This window comes from Amborella trichopoda, chromosome 9, assembly GCF_054954075.1.
Source record: "Amborella trichopoda isolate Santa Cruz 75 chromosome 9, AtrichopodaSantaCruz75HAP2 v2.0, whole genome shotgun sequence".
NCBI lineage: Eukaryota > Viridiplantae > Streptophyta > Magnoliopsida > Amborellales > Amborellaceae > Amborella > Amborella trichopoda.
The window spans coordinates 35,880,872-35,901,231 of NC_142344.1; the positions used below are offsets into that span (position 1 = coordinate 35,880,872).

Below are 20,360 nucleotides of genomic sequence, written 5' to 3' on the forward strand. Positions count from 1 at the left end.
AGACACACCACTCCCACATGTGACACACTTGCGACACACACATACACGTATGCATCACACATGCGACACACACATACACGTACGCGTCACATGCGACACACACCACTCCCACATGTGCCACGCATGCAACATGTGTGCACTGATGCCTTAGTGTTTCACACTTACATTAATCTTCCAATTACATAGTTATTTATATAGCATATTTGAATTCTCATCCTTCGATGTGGGATAATTCCCAAACATCATTAAATGAAAACATAATGTAAATATATGCTATTAATAGGCAATTTTAAATACATATGTTAAGGATGCATGATGGTTATCACTAATGTTATTTGTTTTGACATCTCAAGTTCGAAACCCCTCTTGGGCCATATAATAGTTATCCTTTCTTGAGCTAATTTTTGTTCCCCCTTGAGCATATAATAAATTAAAGTGTTGTTTTCAAAATTTATACGCATTTTATTAATTTTTACATTGATAACCAAATCTTTTATTTTATTTATTAATTTTTACATTATAAATCATGTAATGTACTATTTTTCTTACAGTTGTCAATAATACATTTTAAATTAGATAATATTATAAAATATTTTTAATTTGTTATTATTTATTTAATAAAATAATTATGAAATGTAAACTAATAATGATAATTTCAGTATATAATATTTTAATTAGTTAGGTTGTAATAATTTGGGTTTTTTTAGTGTATTAGGGTTGTTTGCCAAAACGAGATTTTAATGGCCATTCTTTCATTGATTTAGTCTATTCTTTATTATAGTCCATGTATAATTATATATTTTATCCATGATAATGCTATGATTTTTTTTTTTATATGATGCAAATTTAATACTTAAATTTATACAGGGAAAGAGCATCTCAATATTCACAAATTGATAAAAAACTTAAAGTTAATAATGCAGTACCCTCATTTCTTATTGGATTCCTAAAAAACAACATTTATAATAATTTTTACTAATTTTTTCGGATTTTTTTTAAGCTTTAATCCGATCGCTTTAGCCGATTCTCGATCCGGATCGCCTATTAGCCAATCCGAATCGATTTTTGAAGTGCCTGATCCGAGTCACCGATCCGCTTTTTAAATCATTGGTCTGAAGTCATTTCCACAAGTCTTATCTTTAAACTTTGAAAATTCAAAGTTAACATTGGTTAGACTTGGAGTTGTAATTTCAGATAAAAATTGTCTTTATTAAGAAAACTAAAAATTAAAAAAAGAAATTTTTTTTTAAGAAAGTTTATTAAGAAAGGTAACAAGAGAGGAACTATTCAACATTGTACTCATTTGCAACTATTCTAACTTAGGGCTATATTTTAATGGATATTTTGAAATGGGTGTGGTTCGCATAAGGTTGTAATATTAAACAATTAGATTAAGGTGGACCTCCAAACTTTGTCATGATATGTATTTTTGATGTAGAAATTTATTAGGATAGTGCGAGAATCTATTTTTATTGCTAATTATAAAAGACAAAGCTCCAAAAATAGCTAATATGGAGCAGATCTATATAAGCATAGAAAACTTAAAAATAGATCGTCCAAATAATGCATTATAAAATGAACTATTTTTAGGACTTGAAATCTTTTTTTTTTTTTAGACATGCGTATCTTGACAATCAATTAGATGCTTTTCCAACATCAAAACAACCTTTTGGGAAGGATTTTTGAGGTACATATTCTTGTTGAAATTATATAATAGTAATGATCCTATGAGACCCTTCCACGTGTGTAGGACCCCAAATGATCAATCATTAAATTTGGTACAAATCTCTAAAAAAGTTATTACATAGGTGTGAGACTTGACTTTTAGATATCTATGATAAATTTAATATTGATTTCATAGGATCATTACTCATTATATAAATTTTTTTTTTTGAATGAGTAATGATCATAGGAGACCCTCCCACACTCATATGTGTAAGACTTCAAATGATCACGATTAAATTTGCCACAAATACTTAAAATAATTATCTCATTTTATATTTGTCTTTATCACATGGGTACGAAAAAAGTTTATCAAATTTAATAGTGATTATTTGTAATGTTACACCAATAGGTGTTGGAGGTTATTGTACATGTACGAGTCGTAGATTACTATTGCTTTTTTGTTTTTCGTTCCCTGGGCAGAGCACGCCATTAAGTACTCGGAAAAGGTTTAGAGTGCAGCGGATGAGCACAAGACTTACATGATCCCGAGGGAGCAACCTGAATATTTTCTATCTCGTGCAAAACTTATTCGAGAACACGAAGCCGAATGACGTAAAAGAATGACAATGGGCAACCCTGTTTATTTTCAAATTTGAATTAATAAGCAGCGGGCATACGACGGCCTGCTTGCCTTAAAAAGATAAAGAGGGTATTATCGGTATTTTCGGAATACGTGAGGGGCTTTTCGCTGTTATATTCCTAAATAAACAAATTCCCTGCACTCTGCCCAAAGCCGCCTCTCTGGCTGTGCCTCTCCGCGCCCGCCCACCCTCAAAAACGGTCTTCCTCTCCACCTGCAAAAATGCATCTTTCCCACTATCTCTCTCTCTCTCTCTCTCTCTCTCTCTAAGTTCTCTCTTTCTCTCTCTCAAAGGTCTCTCTTTCTCTTTCCACTATCCTCTGTTTACTCTTTTTTCTCTCCACTACTCTTTCTCTTTTTACAAGTCTCCTCTTTGAATATCTGATTCTCACTCTACAAATCTCTTCCTGCCTGCAAATGAAGGGGATTGCAGAGAAGTTTTAGAGAGAAAAACTATACACCAAAAAAAGAGAGAAGCTATATGTTTGTTGGCGGGGTGGTGAGATAGAGAGAGAAGGAGATGGGGTGTTGCTGGTCAGGGGTGGTGGTGGGGGAGAGAGGAGATGAGGCAGTAAGTCGGTGCAAGGCGCGGCGCCGCCACATGAAGCAGCTGGTCCACAACCGCCATGCTTTTTCAGCCGCCCATGCCTCTTACATCCATTCCCTCCGCTCCACAGGCTCCACCCTCCTCCACTTCGCCACCAACGAAGATGTCCACCAACAAATATACCACCGCAACCCACTTCTTTCGCCATCGCCACCACCACCACCTCCTCCTCCTCCACCACCTCCGATGAGCCCTACCGCCACTGTCACAACTTCGTCTTCGGCCGAAACCACGTGGACTTCTCTCACTCTTCCTCCTCCTCCCCCTCCTCCCCCTTCAGGTGGTTGGGACTTTTGGGATCCTTTTAAGCCTTCTTCTTCTAGTAGACCCCCCCCTCGCGAAGAAGATGAAGAGACGGATTGGGAGAATGCGACCACTGTCACCACCACTACCAACTCTGCGGCTGCAGTTCCTCTGCCGCCTCCTCCCCCACCAGACTATGACGCTGATACGTCTCTTTCTGGAGGCACAAAGTCGTCGACTGTTCCTCCCCCACCTTCTTCGGTGGTGAGCTGTTCTACCTATTCCAAGGGGACGAGTGATCTCGCGGTTGTTGTCTCGAGGAGTAGCAAGGACCTGGCACAGATTGTGAAGGATCTTGATGACTATTTCCTGCAGGCAGCGAATTGTGGTGGCCATGTTTCTATGCTCCTTGAGGTTCCCAATGCCCCTATCTTCAATCTCTCCAAGCATAAAACAAGTAGGGGTCTTTCTCTCAGTTCTTCCATGGATGTGATTTTTTTTCTCTTTCTAGCTTATTGAGTTGTTCGTTTTACAGACAGGGTTTACCATTCTGCGAGAGGGCTGTTGTCGTGGGGTTATTCATTGGAGGCAAAACCGCTGAGCGGCTATGAGAGGTATGTGGATGAGATAAGTGGTGGAGTCTGCGTAGGTGCTAGTGGTAGCCATTGTTGTACGGTCGAGAAGCTCTACGCTTGGGAAAAGAAGCTTTACCAGGAGGTGAAGGTGCATCTCTCTCTCTCTGCAACTCTGGCAGTATTCTTAATTACTAAATTTTGGGTTGCATTAACTCTTGCTTTTTATGTTTATTGTTTTGTTCTTCTGATTTAGTGGTGTATGAATATTTTAGGAGAAAAGACAGTAGGGTAAGCACAGGGACACAAATTGGGGAGAACGGTCTTACTTGTCCTAACAAATTATTATTTTCATTTTTTATGTCTCTCCATTCAGCTGTCTCTGCTGGGGTGTTTTTGTTTCTCTGCTTTGCAAAGAAGTGTGCTTGCCAAATTTTACCAAAAGGTGGCTTAAACACTATTATATATCAGAATTGCCCTTCATTCAGTTAATTGCTAGCCAGTACATTATGTTGGTGAATTTCATGAAGAATCTGTGCAAAACTGATTTTCTGAAAAACATTTGTGCAATGCACCTTCACATTTGGGGAGGGGTCATAGTGTTGTTTGATGTCACACAATGTATCTTTAATGCCTTCTGGTATTCATTGTCAAATTCATTGATCGAACTCAAACGTGGATTCGCCCTCGGAAATGCTCTGATTTGATTGATTTTTCATAAGGATACTGACTGGTTACTGGTAAATGATTCGTGTGAGATAAGGTTGGTGGGAATAGAGAAACACATGGGACCTCTCTCTCGCTCTCCATTGTTTTGGCTATGAATTGTGATTTGTGGATATTGCAGAACTGGGAGTGCATGAAGAAAGAGCAGGACAAGAAGGTTGGGGCATTGAGGAAATGGGAGGCTAAGGGGATGGTAAACTATGCAAAGGTTGAGAAGAGGAGGAAAGAGACAGAAAGTTTGGAGTCAAGAATGATGGTTGCCTCTCAAGCCATGGAGACAACTGCTGCTGAGATCCTAAGGCTCAGGGATTCAGAGCTCTATCACCAGCTCCTTCATCTGCTTAAAGGGTAGAGTAAATCAATTACTGCCACCCCTTGTGTTTCTCTTTTATCATTCTTTTTTAAATTAGCATCTTTTAGGAGATACTTGAGGAAAATGAAAATTAGAAAGTAAACTCTCCAATGGTAATTGGGATTTTTGATCCCTTTTATGATTTTGTGAGGGGTTACCCAATCAATATAAATGCATATATAGGAAGGGGTTTATAGTATGAGACCATTTATTTACAGTACAAGGTAGTCACAATCAACCATAGTTGTATTATGATGTGAAATTTAACAGTTTGGGATATGTCATAGATCTGTGACAGAGTCAACTATAGTTGTCTGATGTGAAATTTAACAGTTTGGGATATGTCATAGATCTTGAAAAAATTTCTTTTGGACTTTGAGCCTAGTGAATAGAAAATTTGCAGCTGCCCTATTTGATATCCAATGGCCAGTGGTGATTATGACTTTCTTGTACCAAATGTAAATGGTCTTATATCTTTCTAATCTTTCGTAAAAATAATTGATTTACCAAATACAAAGTAAACAATCCGTTTATAAGCATCTACCCATTTCCTTTTTTGTTATAGTTTACATTTGGTGGAAATTCTTTCTAGAACTATGGCATGTGCGAATACTTGGACTTTGCAAACCTTTTGTATTAACTTTATAAAATTTGATTGTCTTAACTTTGAGTCTATATAGTTCACGTTCAAAAGGGTTTTTCAAATTCTCCATGTTTTCTGCAGATTGATGCAGATGTGGAGGAGCATATACGAGTGCCACCAAGTCCAAACCCACATTGTCGAACAGCTCAAGTACCTCCATGCTTCCCCATCAACGTCCCCCCAACCCACCTCCCCTTCTCACCGACAAGCGACACTCCAACTTGAAGTACAAGTCCAAAAATGGCACTCCTCCTTTTGCACCCTTGTCCAAACCCACCGTGACTACATTCATTCTCTCTCCTCTTGGGTTGGTCTCACTCTCTCCTCCTCTGACCCTCGTCATACGTTGCACCAGAAACTCCATCAAGACCCCCCGATTCGATCCCTTTGTGAAGAGTGGCAACTTGCTCTCGATAGACTCCCTGATAGAGTGGCATCAGAGGGTATAAAGAGCTTCTTAGCGGTCGTTCAGGCGATATCTCTACAACAAGGTGAAGAACATCGTCAAAAGAAGAGGTTGGAATCTGCGTCAAAGGCCTTAGAGAAGAAGGTGTGTGCATTAAGGGCATTGGAGTGCAAGTATGGGCCTTATGATGCTCATGGTTTGGGGTTAGAAAGAGTGGCGGAGAAGAGGGCGAAAGCTGAGGCATTGAGGTGTAGAATGGAAGAGGAGAAGGATAAGTACGATAAGTGTGTCAGGGTGACAAGGGCCATGACTGTCAACAATTTGCAGACTGGGTTTCCTAATGTTTTTCAGGCGGTTACAGGATTTTCGGGAGTGTGCATGCAGGCGCTGGAGGCAGTTCATAACCAGTGCGGAAGTGGAGGGAGGAGGCTCTTGGATTATAGGGCTGGGGATGTAAAGATGCTCACGTGATCTCTCTGTTGATTGATTGTTAGTTTTGGGGGATGGGGGATGTCAAGCAAGATGATCATGGCATGGCCTGGAATCCGAGTGTACAAATTATAATCAGTTTATTCTCTGGTTGTGTCCATCGTTGAGTTTCCAGCTGATTAAATATTTCTTTGTACTTTATGGATATATACATGGGCAAAGTATCAATCTGGTCTGGGTGGGGCACTAGGGAGAAACTGTGGCGCCTCCTTGGATGACTTGAGCGCCTACTTATAGGCCACCAAGGAAGGTGGCTGAAGCCCAGAGAGGCAGGGCTTGGGGTGCGAACAGATTGGGTTGTCGGTCGGCCAGGTTCCCCATCTGGGGTCAGTGATCCGGGTTGGAAATGGTCGGATTTTACTAATTAAGCCATAGTTAAGGGTAGATACATGCAGTAAGAATAAAGGGAATTCTATTTCTAATGAGAATGTAGGTAAGTGTTCTAGAAAGAAATGGAGTTGAGTAGAAAAATTATATGGGATTTTAGGGTGATATTGAGAAATTTTAGGAGGATTTTATTGCAGTATGATTATTATAGGAGTTATATAGGCAATATTTGATTTTTTTTCCATTTGAGTTTAGGATAGGAAGTTTTTTATTTTTTATTTATTTTTTAAGAAGTCCACAATTTCTTATTGAAAACATTGAAACAATTGATCACCTATAGATAGAGTCATTTTTCACTTTTTAGGAATGTCATTTTTTGGATTGCCTATTTTTTAAGGAAGGTTTGAATTTTTTAAGAGGAGACTTTTTACTAAAAACCTTATATATATATATATATATATATATATATATATATATATCTATATATACAACCTCTCCATACTTCCCCTCCAAAATCTCTTCCCTGTGCGCATGCACGTGCGTGTTGGAGCTATAAGGTTGCAACTTTAAAATGTTGAATTAAAGATGCACTTCAAAAATCCATCGGAGAATGTTGTTTTAATGTTGAAAAAACCTTTTTATTGATCATCTTGACATCGAGATGAATGAATATGAAAAAAAAAAAAAAAAAAAAATATTGAGTCTCAGAAATAGTGAATCTTGCAACATATTATGGAGTAGATGCAACTTTATTAGAAAAAGAGTAATACAAAACTGTTACAATGGTCACTAAGAAAGCAAACATTCAAAAAATTACTCTCATATGTAATTTTATTTATGATGTTGATGTTTGCCTTTTTTTTTTTTTGTAAGAAGAATGAGTATATGTATTATGGTATCCATATATTTATAGTTGTATTCACGTATATTTGTATACACTTATATTTTTCTATTTTCTATGGAGTAACAATGTTCAGTTCAATATATTTTGTATATTAATGTAATTTAGAACTATTTCTCTCTCTCTCTTAAGTATCTAATATTCTTAAATAGTTTGAATCTCTCTCTCAAGCATAAGATATTCTTAAGTGGTTTGAGTGGCGAATAATTTATTTTTCCATCAGATATTCTAAGTGGTTGGAGTGGTGAATAATTTATTTTTTTATAGTACATCGTGAATGATTTGGTATTGAATTTTTGGTGGTTTTGTAGTTTTGTGGCTTGAATATATTCGTACATTGAATCGGTTATAATTTGAGTGTAGGAGATCAAGGATAATTGAAAACCACATATTTGCATTGCTTGCTGCTTGAATTTACTTTGTTTCTCTCTCTAGATTTGCTTTCCACCTTATTTCTTTCTATGGCCAATTTCCAACTCGTTCTTGTCTAAGGCTACTTTCGTGTTTCTCTCTCTAAAAGTATTGTTTGCGAAGGCCACCATTTTCATAACAGTAGAGGAACATGAAAAGGCTATAGATTGCTTGGGTCAAATTCTTCTTACCAATTTTGTTTAGATTTTCAATGGGCCAATCTTTACTTGAAGAATCAGATTCGGTGGCATCTCACTCTCTCAATAGGGTCGCGAGGGATACCAGAAAAAAGATTTTTAGAAGGCCCAATTAGCTATGTAAGAGTGGGAAAATAACTTCAGTTTTTTTCGACTTTTATTTGAAAAAACTTTGCGAGTCTGACATTCAAACTAGCTCCTACCAACTATTTCTTATATTTTTTTTCTGTCTGATAATTAACCATCTCTTACACAAATACGATTTATACTACACTATATTGCTCAACACAAATATTTTCCTTGTTTTCATTTATATTATTTCCTAATGCTCTCTCAATTAATAATTTTTTTGTTACCAATTAAAAGAACTCTGTTTCTTGAACAAGCATGACATCCAATTAATAGAAACAAGCATGACATCTAATTAATAGCTTTAGATCAAGAGTCTAGACCCTCATATCTCTCTCTCTCTCTCTGAACAAATAGAAATGTCTCTCTATTCCTACTCTCTCTCCCTACATATTGTACACTTAAAACGTTTTGAATGACTTTATTATAATTTGAGCTATAAATGCAGAAGACAGCAACTGTAAGGAGGATGCTATAAGATTCTAGCAACATATTCCAGCAACATAAAAACAATTTGAGAAATCACCATTAAGATCACGAGCCTATCTTTCACTCTATATAGAAGTTCAAAATTGCAATGGAACCATTCATAAATAATTTAAATCGTTTGCACCGATATAAAAATCATAAAAAGTAAAATGATGTAAAAGAACCTTCTTCATACCCAATGAGGATACTACATAACACTTTATGATCTAAACTAAATTTGACGGAACCAATATGATATTTCTCCATGATAAAACAAAATATATTGAATACAAATTTGCTTCTTGTCCTAATAATCCATCTACAATCAAGTACAAGTTTGCTTCTTAGCATGGTCTCTGAACCCACTTTCTCTCTAGCTCGATGCAAGTTCAAGGGGTGCATCAAGCCACGGTGTGCATTTAGCAGGAACAACAATCACCAATGGAGGGTCTATGATCTACCTGTATGAATAAAATGCCCCATGTCACAAAGCAGAAAATAACAAACAATATTTCATAGCATTCCTAGTCCTGAGTTCACTAATAGTGATCCTGAGTTAACAGTGGACAGTTGTACGTAGGTGAATAGAATGTGCATCCATGCACTTGTTGACTACACGATGGTGGGCTAAGATTGAACAATCATACAATTTTCCTTGTAAGCACAATTACAAAATAAAACTTTAGAATTTAGCAAATGAAAGCACATACATTTTTCATTGTAAGCACAATCACAAAATACAACTTCATAATCTAGTAGATGAAAGCGGTGAACAATCATTCATTTTTCATTGTCTAATATCCACCTGTATGAATAAAATGCCCTATGTTACAAAGAAGGAAATAACATACACTATTTCATAGCATTCCTAGTCCTGAGTTCACTAATAGTGTTCTTGAGCTGAAAACATAGCAAAATGAACATATTATTATGTAAGAAAAATTGTACAACACTGTCACAATTTCCATATTAGCATGGAAATGCAATAATAAATTGCATGCAAGCAGTTTTGTGTGAGATAGGCCTAGGCCTAGGCCTAGTGATTTACATGTAGATTATTACAAAAGTGTTTTAGAACGTGTTTTGTCCATACCATCAATGCACATCTGCTGTCACTTGACCTCCTTGCTTAAGATGGGCTCTACAACACCATCATGTTTACTACGTGTTTTGTCCTTAGCCCTGTAAGAGGAAGATAAATTCATATGTTAGTATTCCAATTGAAGCTAATACAATTGTAAATCAAATACATCAACAATAATGAGGATAATACAATTGCAAATCAAAATAATGTAAAGGTATGTAGTTGTACCTATCACAAATGAAAGACGGGCAGTTCTTTTTGTCATGTCCGCTACCATTGCAGACTGCGCATTTCCTTTTTTTTGTCTTCGGCTTCCATCCCTCGGAATGAGCTTTCAATCTTTTAGTGGTCGGTCGTTCCTTTGTCCGTTCTCGTGGAGGTTCGAGGACATTGTGGCAATGGTTACGTCCACTTGGTGTGTTACTACAACTAGCAGAATTCTCATCTTCATTGACATGGCTCATGGCATTATCCTGTGGACCTCTATTGCACACAAACTTTTCATCATATTGACAAATTCCATTTTGTATTATGGACATTATAAACTTGTGCCCTTCTACACTTTGTGAAGCACCCTCGACAAGGGATCGACTTGCCTTCACAGCCTCATTAAATCTAATGGAGCGTGGTAGTTCAAAAGTTACTTGAATTTGTTCCCCAATTTGATCAATGAAAACTCCCTTTTTACATCCTTGGTCCAACTCTTCATTATATATTGTGGAGGGATTTCAAACACATCTTTCACCATAAAAATCTTCAGTACATGCCTCCAAAGAAGGCCCATCCTCTTAAAGAAGTGACAACTGCAAGAAATAGAATTGTCGTGGCAATTGAATCTCACTAAGTAGAGTCTAGATCCCATCCCTAGGACTATCACCTTAAAGGTAGCAACCTGTCCATTGTCTTCAAATGTCTCCCTTGTAAAATTCAAGCAATTAGTCACCTCTTCCCCAAATATCTTCAAAATCTTTTGAGTATGGATTTTTTATGCTTGTGACTCAATGAAAGTGGTTGTTCATAAGACTGGAGTAGTTTGAATATCTTTCAAGTCATTTTCCCTCTATTTCGCACCTTCTTATCTTGAACTTTTGCAACAACTTCTAATAATGTACGCAAGCTTGTTGTGGGTGTCAAGTACGTTCCTTCACTTCTTTGAGTAGATGTCATACCCGCTGTAAACGTGTCAGCTAAGTATGCATCAACCCATTGCATTCGGCAACTATAAAGCCTACTTAGCCATTCATTGTCTTCCAAATGATAATTCTCAATAATTGATTTCCATCCTAATTCAAATTCTTCAATTGTTGGGCAGTCACACATCTCCTAAAGGTATCAGAATAAGAAGGATGCATACGTAAGACATGACACATTTTTTCTTTGATCTTCGTAAATATGTGCCACTTACAATAATGATGCTTTCTTTAAAAAAAAACTTGTCTTACTGCATATGAAATTGCAGGATCTTGATCAGTGAGAATAACTCCGGGCTACTGTCCACTCATGGCTTCTAACTAGTTTTCAAATACCCATATAAATGATTCTATTTTCTCGTCAAATATGAGTGCAAATCTAAAGAAAGCTGTACTGCAATGGTGATTTACACCAAGTATAGGTGCAAAGGGCATACCAAATGTATTTTTCTTGTATGTGGTATCAAAAGTAACTACATCAGAAAAACACTGGTAGGAAACTCTAGATGTAGAATCTAGCCATAAGATACTGTGAATGTGATCATCATCATCTAATCTCAATCTATAGAAAAATGATGGGTTCGATTGGTTCTTTCTATATAACCATTGCAAAATTAAATTGCTATCTTCTCCTCTAAATTTTCTTTTAGCGCTTACTATTTCATTTTGGATATCCTTTTGTGTACAAGGGACATTGTCGATCCCTCCAGCCTGCTCTATGAATATATCATGAATATGTCTAGGCTTAACCATTGCCGAGTTCATTGAATGTATCCATGACTTTGTAGCACTCGACAATGATCGGTGCGTGTGAATTAGACGATCTGTTTTTGGTGTAACTAGATCGTGATTATGACCTAGCTCGACGCTAGTTACTTTCCACTCATCGTCTTCTTGGCTATTTATGCACATCCTAACCTTGCACCCACACCTTAACTCGAGGTAAACCGTTCCACTTTTATTAGGTTTTTCTGGTTTAAACCCTTCCTTCGAGCAAACATAAACCCTATCGATCCGTTTAACTTTATTGTTATGACTGCTCCCCCTGCGAATACCAATACCTTTGGTCAATGCATAAGACATAAAGTAGTTATATGCATTATCCTCTGATCCAAACTTTATTCCTACACATGGTTCTTCTATTTCTTGGCCTATATTTGTTGAAACACAACCACCATCCGGGATTTCATCATTGCTGCCCACATTTGGGTATGTGCTAGATGACACACTAACTGAACTCGTGGTATCCATCTCAATTTTTTAACTTACCTAATGGCTAACTACAAACTACAAAAGTAGATGTATTCAAACCTTCAGTTTAAGAATACCATGAAAGTAGAGACAAAAGCGAAAGTATGAGGCAAGATGATGACAATTGACAAATTAAAGGAAAAAATTATGCAACATGCAAAATTTTATATATTCAGCATTATGTGGCTACTAGGAAAGGGTGTGGCAATAAAACTATCAACCATTAAGAACTATGTACCAAAAACCTCTCATGGTAGAGCAAGTGGATAAAGGTATGAGGATTGATGGGTTATTCAAACCTTCAGCTCAAGAATACTATGAAAGTAGAGACAAAAGCGAAAGTATGAGGCAAGATGGTGACAATTGACAAATTAGAGGAAAAAATTATGTAACATGCAAAATTTTATATATTCAGCATTATGTGGCTACTAGGAAAAGGGCATGGCAATAAAACTACCAACCAACAAGAACTATGTGCCAAAAACCTCTCATAGAACCAACTCAAAAGCTATGACAAAAAGCCATTAAATTATAATCAAATAAGTAGAACAAATAGATAACCACTTATATGGGAAAAAAAAAAAAAAAGGTTGAAAATCAAACACCATAAGACCCACATCCTAGCTAAACCAACACAAATGATATATCAAAAACTAGGTATTCTTCTAAAATTACCTAATAGTTAGACGATAACTTGAGCTCAAAAGGGCTTAACCATTGTCAAAATGCAGGCGTCTCTACCACAAAATACAAAGAAAAAATCTATTAAATAAGCCTATTTTTTATCAATAAGGATCCAAATCATAGCTTGGATATAAAATACCAAACTTTCAGATGGATTCAAAGTGACCAAAGCACAGGAATGGGTCTAAACTGATGATTTACATGAAAAAATTATGCAACATGCAAAATTTTATATATTCAGCATTATGTGGCTACTAGGAAAAGGGCATGGCAATAAAACTATCAACCAATAAGAACTATGTGCCAAAAACCTCTCATAGAACCAACTCAAAAGCTATGACAAAAGTCCATTCAATTAAGTGGAACAAATAGATAACCACTTATCTAGGAAAAAAAAAAAAAACGTAGAAAATTAAACACCATAAGACCCACTTCCTAGCTGAACCATCACAAGTGATATATCAAAAAACCAGGTTTTCTTTTAAAATTGCCTAGTAGTTAGAAGATAACCTGAGCTCAAAAAGGCTTAACCATTGCCAAAATGCAGGCGTATCTACCACAAAATACATAGCAAAAATATATTAAATAAGCCTATTTTTTATCAGTAGGGATCCAAATCATAGCTTGGATATAAAATACCAAACTTTCAAATGGATCCAAAGTGACCAAAGCACAGGAATGGGTCTAAACTAACGATTTAGAGGAAAAAATTATACAACATACAAAATTTTATATATTCAGCATTATGTGCTACTAGGACAAGGGCATGTCAATATAATTATCAACCAATAAGACCTATGTGCCAAAAACCTCTCATAGAACCAACTCAAAAGCTATGACAAAAGTCCATTCCATTATAATCAAATACGTGAAACAAATAGATAGCCACTTATCTGGAAAAAAAAAAAAAAAACATAGAAAATCAAACACCATAAAACTCACATCCTAGCTGAAACAATACAAGTGATAGAGCAAAAAACCAGTTTTTCTTCTAAAATTACCTAGTAGTTAAAAGATAACTTGAGCTCAAGAGGGCTTAACCATTGTTAAAATGCAGGCGTCTCTACCACAAAATACAGAGCAAAAATCTATTAAACGGCCTTTTTTTTATCAATAAGGATCTAAATCATAGCTTGGATATAAAATACCAAACTTTCAAATGGATCCAAAGTGACCAAAGAATAAGAATGGGTCTAAACTGATGATTTAGAAGAAAAAATTATGCAACATGCAAAATTTTATATATTCAGCATTATGTGGCTACTAGGAAAAGGGCATGGCAATAAAACTATCAACTAATGAGAACTATGTGCCAAAAACCTCTCATAGAACCAACTCAAAAGCTATGAAAAAAGTCCATTCAATTATAACCAAATAAGTGGAACAAATAGATAACCACTTATATGGAAAAAAAAAATAAAAAAAATGTAGAAAATCAAACACCATAAGACCCACATCCTAGTTGAGCCAACACAAGTGATATAACAAAAAATCACTTTTTCTTCTAAAATTACCTAGTGGTTAAAAGATAACTTGAGCTCAAAAGCGCTTAACCATTATCAAAATGCAGGCGCCTCTACCACAAAATATTGAGCAAAAATCTATTAAACAAGCCTATTTTTTATCAATAAGGATCCAAATCATAGCTTGGATATAAAATACCAAACTTTCAAATGGATCCAAAGTGACCAAAGCACATTAATGGGTCTAACCCAGTGTTTGAAAAGTCGGCGAGTCGAACCGTTCGAGAATCGGCACCCCCATGCCGGTTCTAACATAATACATCAAACCTACCGTGTCTAGAGAGAACCGGGCAGTTTTAAACAGTGAATCACCCGATGCCATTGTAAACCAGCTGGTTTTGACGTCACCACTCCGATTCTACATGGAAGACATCACACGCGCAGCATCACGTGTACACGTTCGACAAAATCATGTGGCACATATCACACGTAAGGTTGCCTCAATGATTCCGCGCGCATGCTTTACATCATATTACATAGTTATTTTTATAACAAAGTTGAATACCCATCCTTCGATGTGGGATAATTCCCAAACATCATTAAGTGAAGACGGAATTTAAATATATTCTATTAATAGGCAACATATCATCACATGCAATGATAAGGTGTGATGGTTATCACCTTCGCTCTTTTCCTTGATGTCCCAAGGTCAAATCCCCTTGGGCGTTACATATTATATTAATTTTTGTTGTATACCTATTAATTTTTGTTGTATATAGCGGTATAATTATGTTTTTATACATAATATAAAAGGCATAAAAAAATAAAAAATAAAAAGTGTATTCTATTTGAAATCTCTCTCTTTCTACTAACAATCTCTTTCACCAAATTTATTATAGAAACTTAAAAAATTAAATTTTTGAAAATTAAAGTGTTATTTCGAAAATCTGTACAAATTTTATTAATTTTTATATTGATAACCAAATATTTTATTGTATTTATTAATTTTTACATTATAAATCATGTAATGTACTATTTTTCTTACAGTTGTCAATAATAAATTTTAAATTAAATAATATTATAAAATATTTTGAATTTGTTATTATTTGTATAATAAAATAATTATAAAATGTAAACTAAGAATTATAATTTCAGTATATAATATTATAATTAGTTAGGTTGTAATAATTTTGGATTATAGTTAGTTAAGTTGTAATAATTTGGGTTTTTTTAGCGGATTAGGGTTTTTCGCCAAAATGAGATTTTAGTGGCCATTCTTTCATTGATTTAGTCTACTCTTTATTATAGTCCATGTATAATTATATATTTTATCCATAATAATTCTATGATTTTTCTTTTATGTGATGTAAATTTAATGGTTAACATAAGTTATACAGGGAAAGAACATCTTAATATTCACAAATTGATGAAAAAAATGAAAGTTAATAATGTAGTACCCTCATTTTTTATTAGATTCCTAATAGAGAATATTTATAATGAATTTTAATATTTTTTTTGGAATTTTTTTAAAGCTTAATCCGACTGATGCGGCCGATTCCCCATCTGAATCGCCAATTCACATATTCGGATGGGTTTTTGGAGTGCCCGATCCGAGACACCGATCCGTTATTTAAACCATTAGTCTAAACTGATGATTTAGAGGAAAAAATTATGCAACATGCAAAATTTTATATAGTCAACATTATGTGGCTACTAGGAGAAGGGCATGGCAATAAAACTATCAACCAAAAAGAACTATGCGCCAAAAACCTCTCATAAAACCAACTCAAAAGCTATGACAAAAGTCCATTCAATTATAACCAAATAAGTGGAACCAGTGTTTTAAAAAACGGCGAGTCGAACCGGACTCGCCCGGTTCGACTCTGAAACACGCGTGCCCGTGCCAGTTCCAACCAAAAACCGAGAACCGCCCGGTTCTAGAGTGGAATCGCCGGTTCCCATCCGGTTCACACACGTAACACATGACACGCACGTGCAAGCATGTGCAACGCACATTTACACACGCACAAGTGTGTCCAAAGTGCACGTGCGAGCGTGCCCCACGCACGCGCACACGTGTGTCCAAAGCACACATGCGAGCGTGCCCCACGCACACTCACACGTAAGTGGAACCAGTGTTTTAAAAAACGGCGAGTCGAACCGGACTCGCCCGGTTCGACTCTGAAACACGCATGCCCGTGCCAGTTCCAACCAAAAACCGAGAACCGCCCGGTTCTAGAGTGGAATCGCCGGTTCCCATCCGGTTCAGCCCGGTTCACATACGTAACACATGACACGCACGTGCAAGCATGCGCAACGCACATTTACACACGCACAAGTGTGTCCAAAGTGCACGTGCGAGCGTGCCCCACGCACGCATACACGTGTGTCCAAAGCACACATGCGAGCGTGCCCCACGTACACTCACACATGCACACGTGTGTCCAAGTGCACGTGCGAGCGTGCCCCATGCACACTCACGCGTGCACACGTGTGTCCAAGCGCATGTGTGAGCATGCCCCCCGCACACTCACGCGTGCACACGTGTAACCAAATGCACGTGTGAGGTTGCCCTAATATTTTTAAACACATTCTATAATTCATATTGCATAGGTATTTATATACCAAAGTTGAATACCCATCTTTCGATGTGGGATAATTCCCAAACATCATTAAATGAAAATGAAATGTAAATATAGTCTATTAATCAGCATTTTATAATCACATGTAATTAGATGGCTTGATGGTTATGACTTTGATTTTTTTACTTGAAGTCCCAAGGTTGAATCCCCTTGGGCATGTATTGCATTTTTGATGTGTATATAGTGGTTGGTGTAAATATAAATATTTTTGTTGTATTCGAATCCTCTTGGGCATGTGTTGCATTTTTGTTGTAAATATAGTGGTTGGTATAAATATAAATATTTTTGTTGTATATATAGTGGTTGGTATAAATATAAATATTTTTGTAAATAATATAAAAGACATAAAAAAATGAAAAATAGAAAAATTAATTTTTTATATAACAGTTAATTTTGTTGTATATAGTGGTATAATTATTTTTGTAAATAATATGAAAGGTATAAAAAAAATAAAAATAAAAAGTTTATTCTAGTTGAAATCTCCATATTTCTACTAACAATCCCTTTTACAAAATTTATTATAGAAACCTAAAAAAAGGAATTTTTGAAAAATTGAAGTGTTATTTCCAAAATTTGTATGCATTTTATTAATTTTTACATTGATAACCAAATATTTTATTTTATTTATGAATTTTTACATTATAAATCATTTAATGTACTATTTTTCTTACAGTTGTCAATAATACATTTTAAATTAGATAATATTATTAAATATTTTTAATTTGTTATTATTTGTCTAATAAAATAATTATAAAATGTAAACTAATAATTATAATTTCAGTATATAATATTATAATTAGTGAGGTTGTAATAATTTTGGATTATAGTTAGTTAGGCTGTAATAGTTTGGGTTTTTTTAGCGGGTTAGGGTTTTTCACCAAAACGAGATTTTAATGGTCATTCTTTCATTGATTAGTCTACTCTTTATAATAGTCCATATATAATTATATATTTTATCCATGATAATGCTATGATTTTTCTTTATGTGATGCAAATTTAATAGTTAAAATAAGTTTATACAGGGAAATAACATCTCGATATTCATAAATTAATAAAAAAAATGAAAGTTAATAATGTAGTACCCTCATTTTTTATTGGATTCTTAAAAAACAACATTTATAATGAAATTTAATAATTTTTTCGGATTTTTTTGAAGCTCTAATCCGACCGATTTAGCAGATTCCCGATCCGGATTGCCTATTCGTCTATCCGGATCGGTTTTTGAGGTGCCCGATCCGGGTCACCGATCCGCTTTTTAAACCATTGAGTGGAACAAATAGATAACCACTTATCTGGGAAAAAAAAAAAACGCAGAAAATCAAACACCATAAGACCCACATCCTAACTGAACCAATACAAGTGATATATCAAAAAACCAAATTTTCTTCTAAAATTACCTAGTAGTTAGAAGATAACTTGAGCTCATAAGGGCATAACCTTGTCAAAATGCATGCATCTCTACCACAAAATATAGAGCATAAAACTATTAAACAAGCCTATTTTTTATCAATAAGGATCCAAATCATAGCTTGGATATAAATTACCAAACTTTCAAATTGATCCAAAGTGACTAAAGCGCATGAATGGGTCTAAACTGATGATTTAGAAGAAAAAATTATGCAACATGCAAAATTTTATATATTATATGGCTATTAGGAAACGGGCATGGCAATAAACCTATCAACTAATAACAACTACGTGCGAAAAACCTCTCATAAAACCAACTCAAAAGCTATGACAAAAGTCCATTCAATTATAACCAAATAAGTGGAACAAATAGATAACCACTAATCTGGGAAAAAAAAAAAAAATTATAGAAAATCAAACACCATAAGACCCACATCCTAGCGGAACCAACACAGGTGATATATCAAAAAACCATTTTTTCTTCTAAAATTACCAAGTAGTTAAAAGATAACTTGAGCTCAAAAGAGCTTAACCATTGTCAAAATGCAGGTATCCCTATTGCAAAATACAGAGCAAAAATCTATTAAACAAGCTTATTTTTTATCAATAAGGATCCAAATCATAGCTTGGGTATAAAATAGCAAACTTTCAAACGGATCCAAAGTGACCAAAGCACAGGAATGGGTCTAAGCTGATGATTTAGAGGAAAACATTATGCAACATGCAAAGTTTTATATATTCAGTATTATGTGGCTACTAGGAAAAGGGCATGGCAATAAAACTATCAACCAATAAGAACAACGTGCCAAAAACCTCTCATAGAACCAACTCAAAAGCTATGACAAAAGTCCATTCAATTATAACCATATAAGTAGAACAAATAGATAACCACTTATCTAGGGAAAAAAAAAAAGAACGTAGAAAATCAAACACCATAAGTCTAATATCCTAGCTGAGCCAGCACAAGTGATATAGTAAAAAACCAGTTTTTCTTCTAAAATTACCTAGTAGTGAAAAGATAACTTGAGCTCAAAAGGGCTTAACCATTGTCAAAATGCTGGCGTTTCTACCACAAAATACAGAGCAAAAATCTATTAAACAAGCCTATTTTTTATCAATAAGGATCTAAATCATAGCGTGGATATAAATTACCATACTTTCAAATGGATCCCAAGTGACCAAAGCACATGAATGTGTCTAAACTGATGATTTAAAGGAAAAAATTATGCGACATGCAAAATTTTTATATATTCAGCATTATGTGGCTGCTAGTAAAAGGGCATGGCAATAAAACTATCAACCAATAAGAACTATGTGCCAAAAACCTCTCATAGAACCAACTCAAAAGCTATGACAAAAGTCCATTCAATTATAACCAAATAAGTGGAACACATAGATAACCACTTATCTGGGAAAAAAAAAAAGAACGTAGAAAATCAAACACTATAAGACCCACATCCTAGCTGAACCAACACAAGTGATATAGCAAATAACCAGTTTTTCTTCTAAAAATAAGAAGAACCAATTTAGTCAAATTGCACCATTCGTGAAAGCATTTTTCATTCTTTATTTTTATTTTTTAGTAAAATTCAATCATTTACCAACAAATTAAACTTACCCAACTTATTAAGCTTCCAAAAATCAGCATAAATATCATTTAACCAACAATTAAGAGCAAAAACCTACTCTTCGAAAAATCAGCATAGGTATCAATTAACAAAGAAATATTCTGAGCAAAAACCTATTCTTGAATAAAGACTTGTTCTTTAACAAATAAACATTCTAAGCAAAATCCTATCATGAGCAAAAACCTATTCTGAGAAAAATCAACATAAATATCAATTAACAAAGAAATATTATGAG

At 35.1% G+C, this 20,360-nt stretch overlaps 1 protein-coding gene across 1 annotated transcript; it reads left to right on the top strand.

The window, feature by feature from the left end:
* Positions 1-2,445: 2,445 nt before the first annotated feature.
* LOC18446593 (pyridoxal-phosphate-dependent serine hydroxymethyltransferase, putative (DUF632)) lies at positions 2,446-6,814 on the top strand. Its single transcript, XM_020675033.2, has 4 exons — positions 2,446-3,612; positions 3,691-3,878; positions 4,575-4,801; positions 5,530-6,814. The coding sequence occupies exons 1-4, from the start codon at positions 2,826-2,828 to the stop codon at positions 6,323-6,325; spliced, it is 1,998 nt and encodes a 665-aa protein (XP_020530692.1). The 5' UTR covers positions 2,446-2,825; the 3' UTR covers positions 6,326-6,814.
* Positions 6,815-20,360: the final 13,546 nt, after the last annotated feature.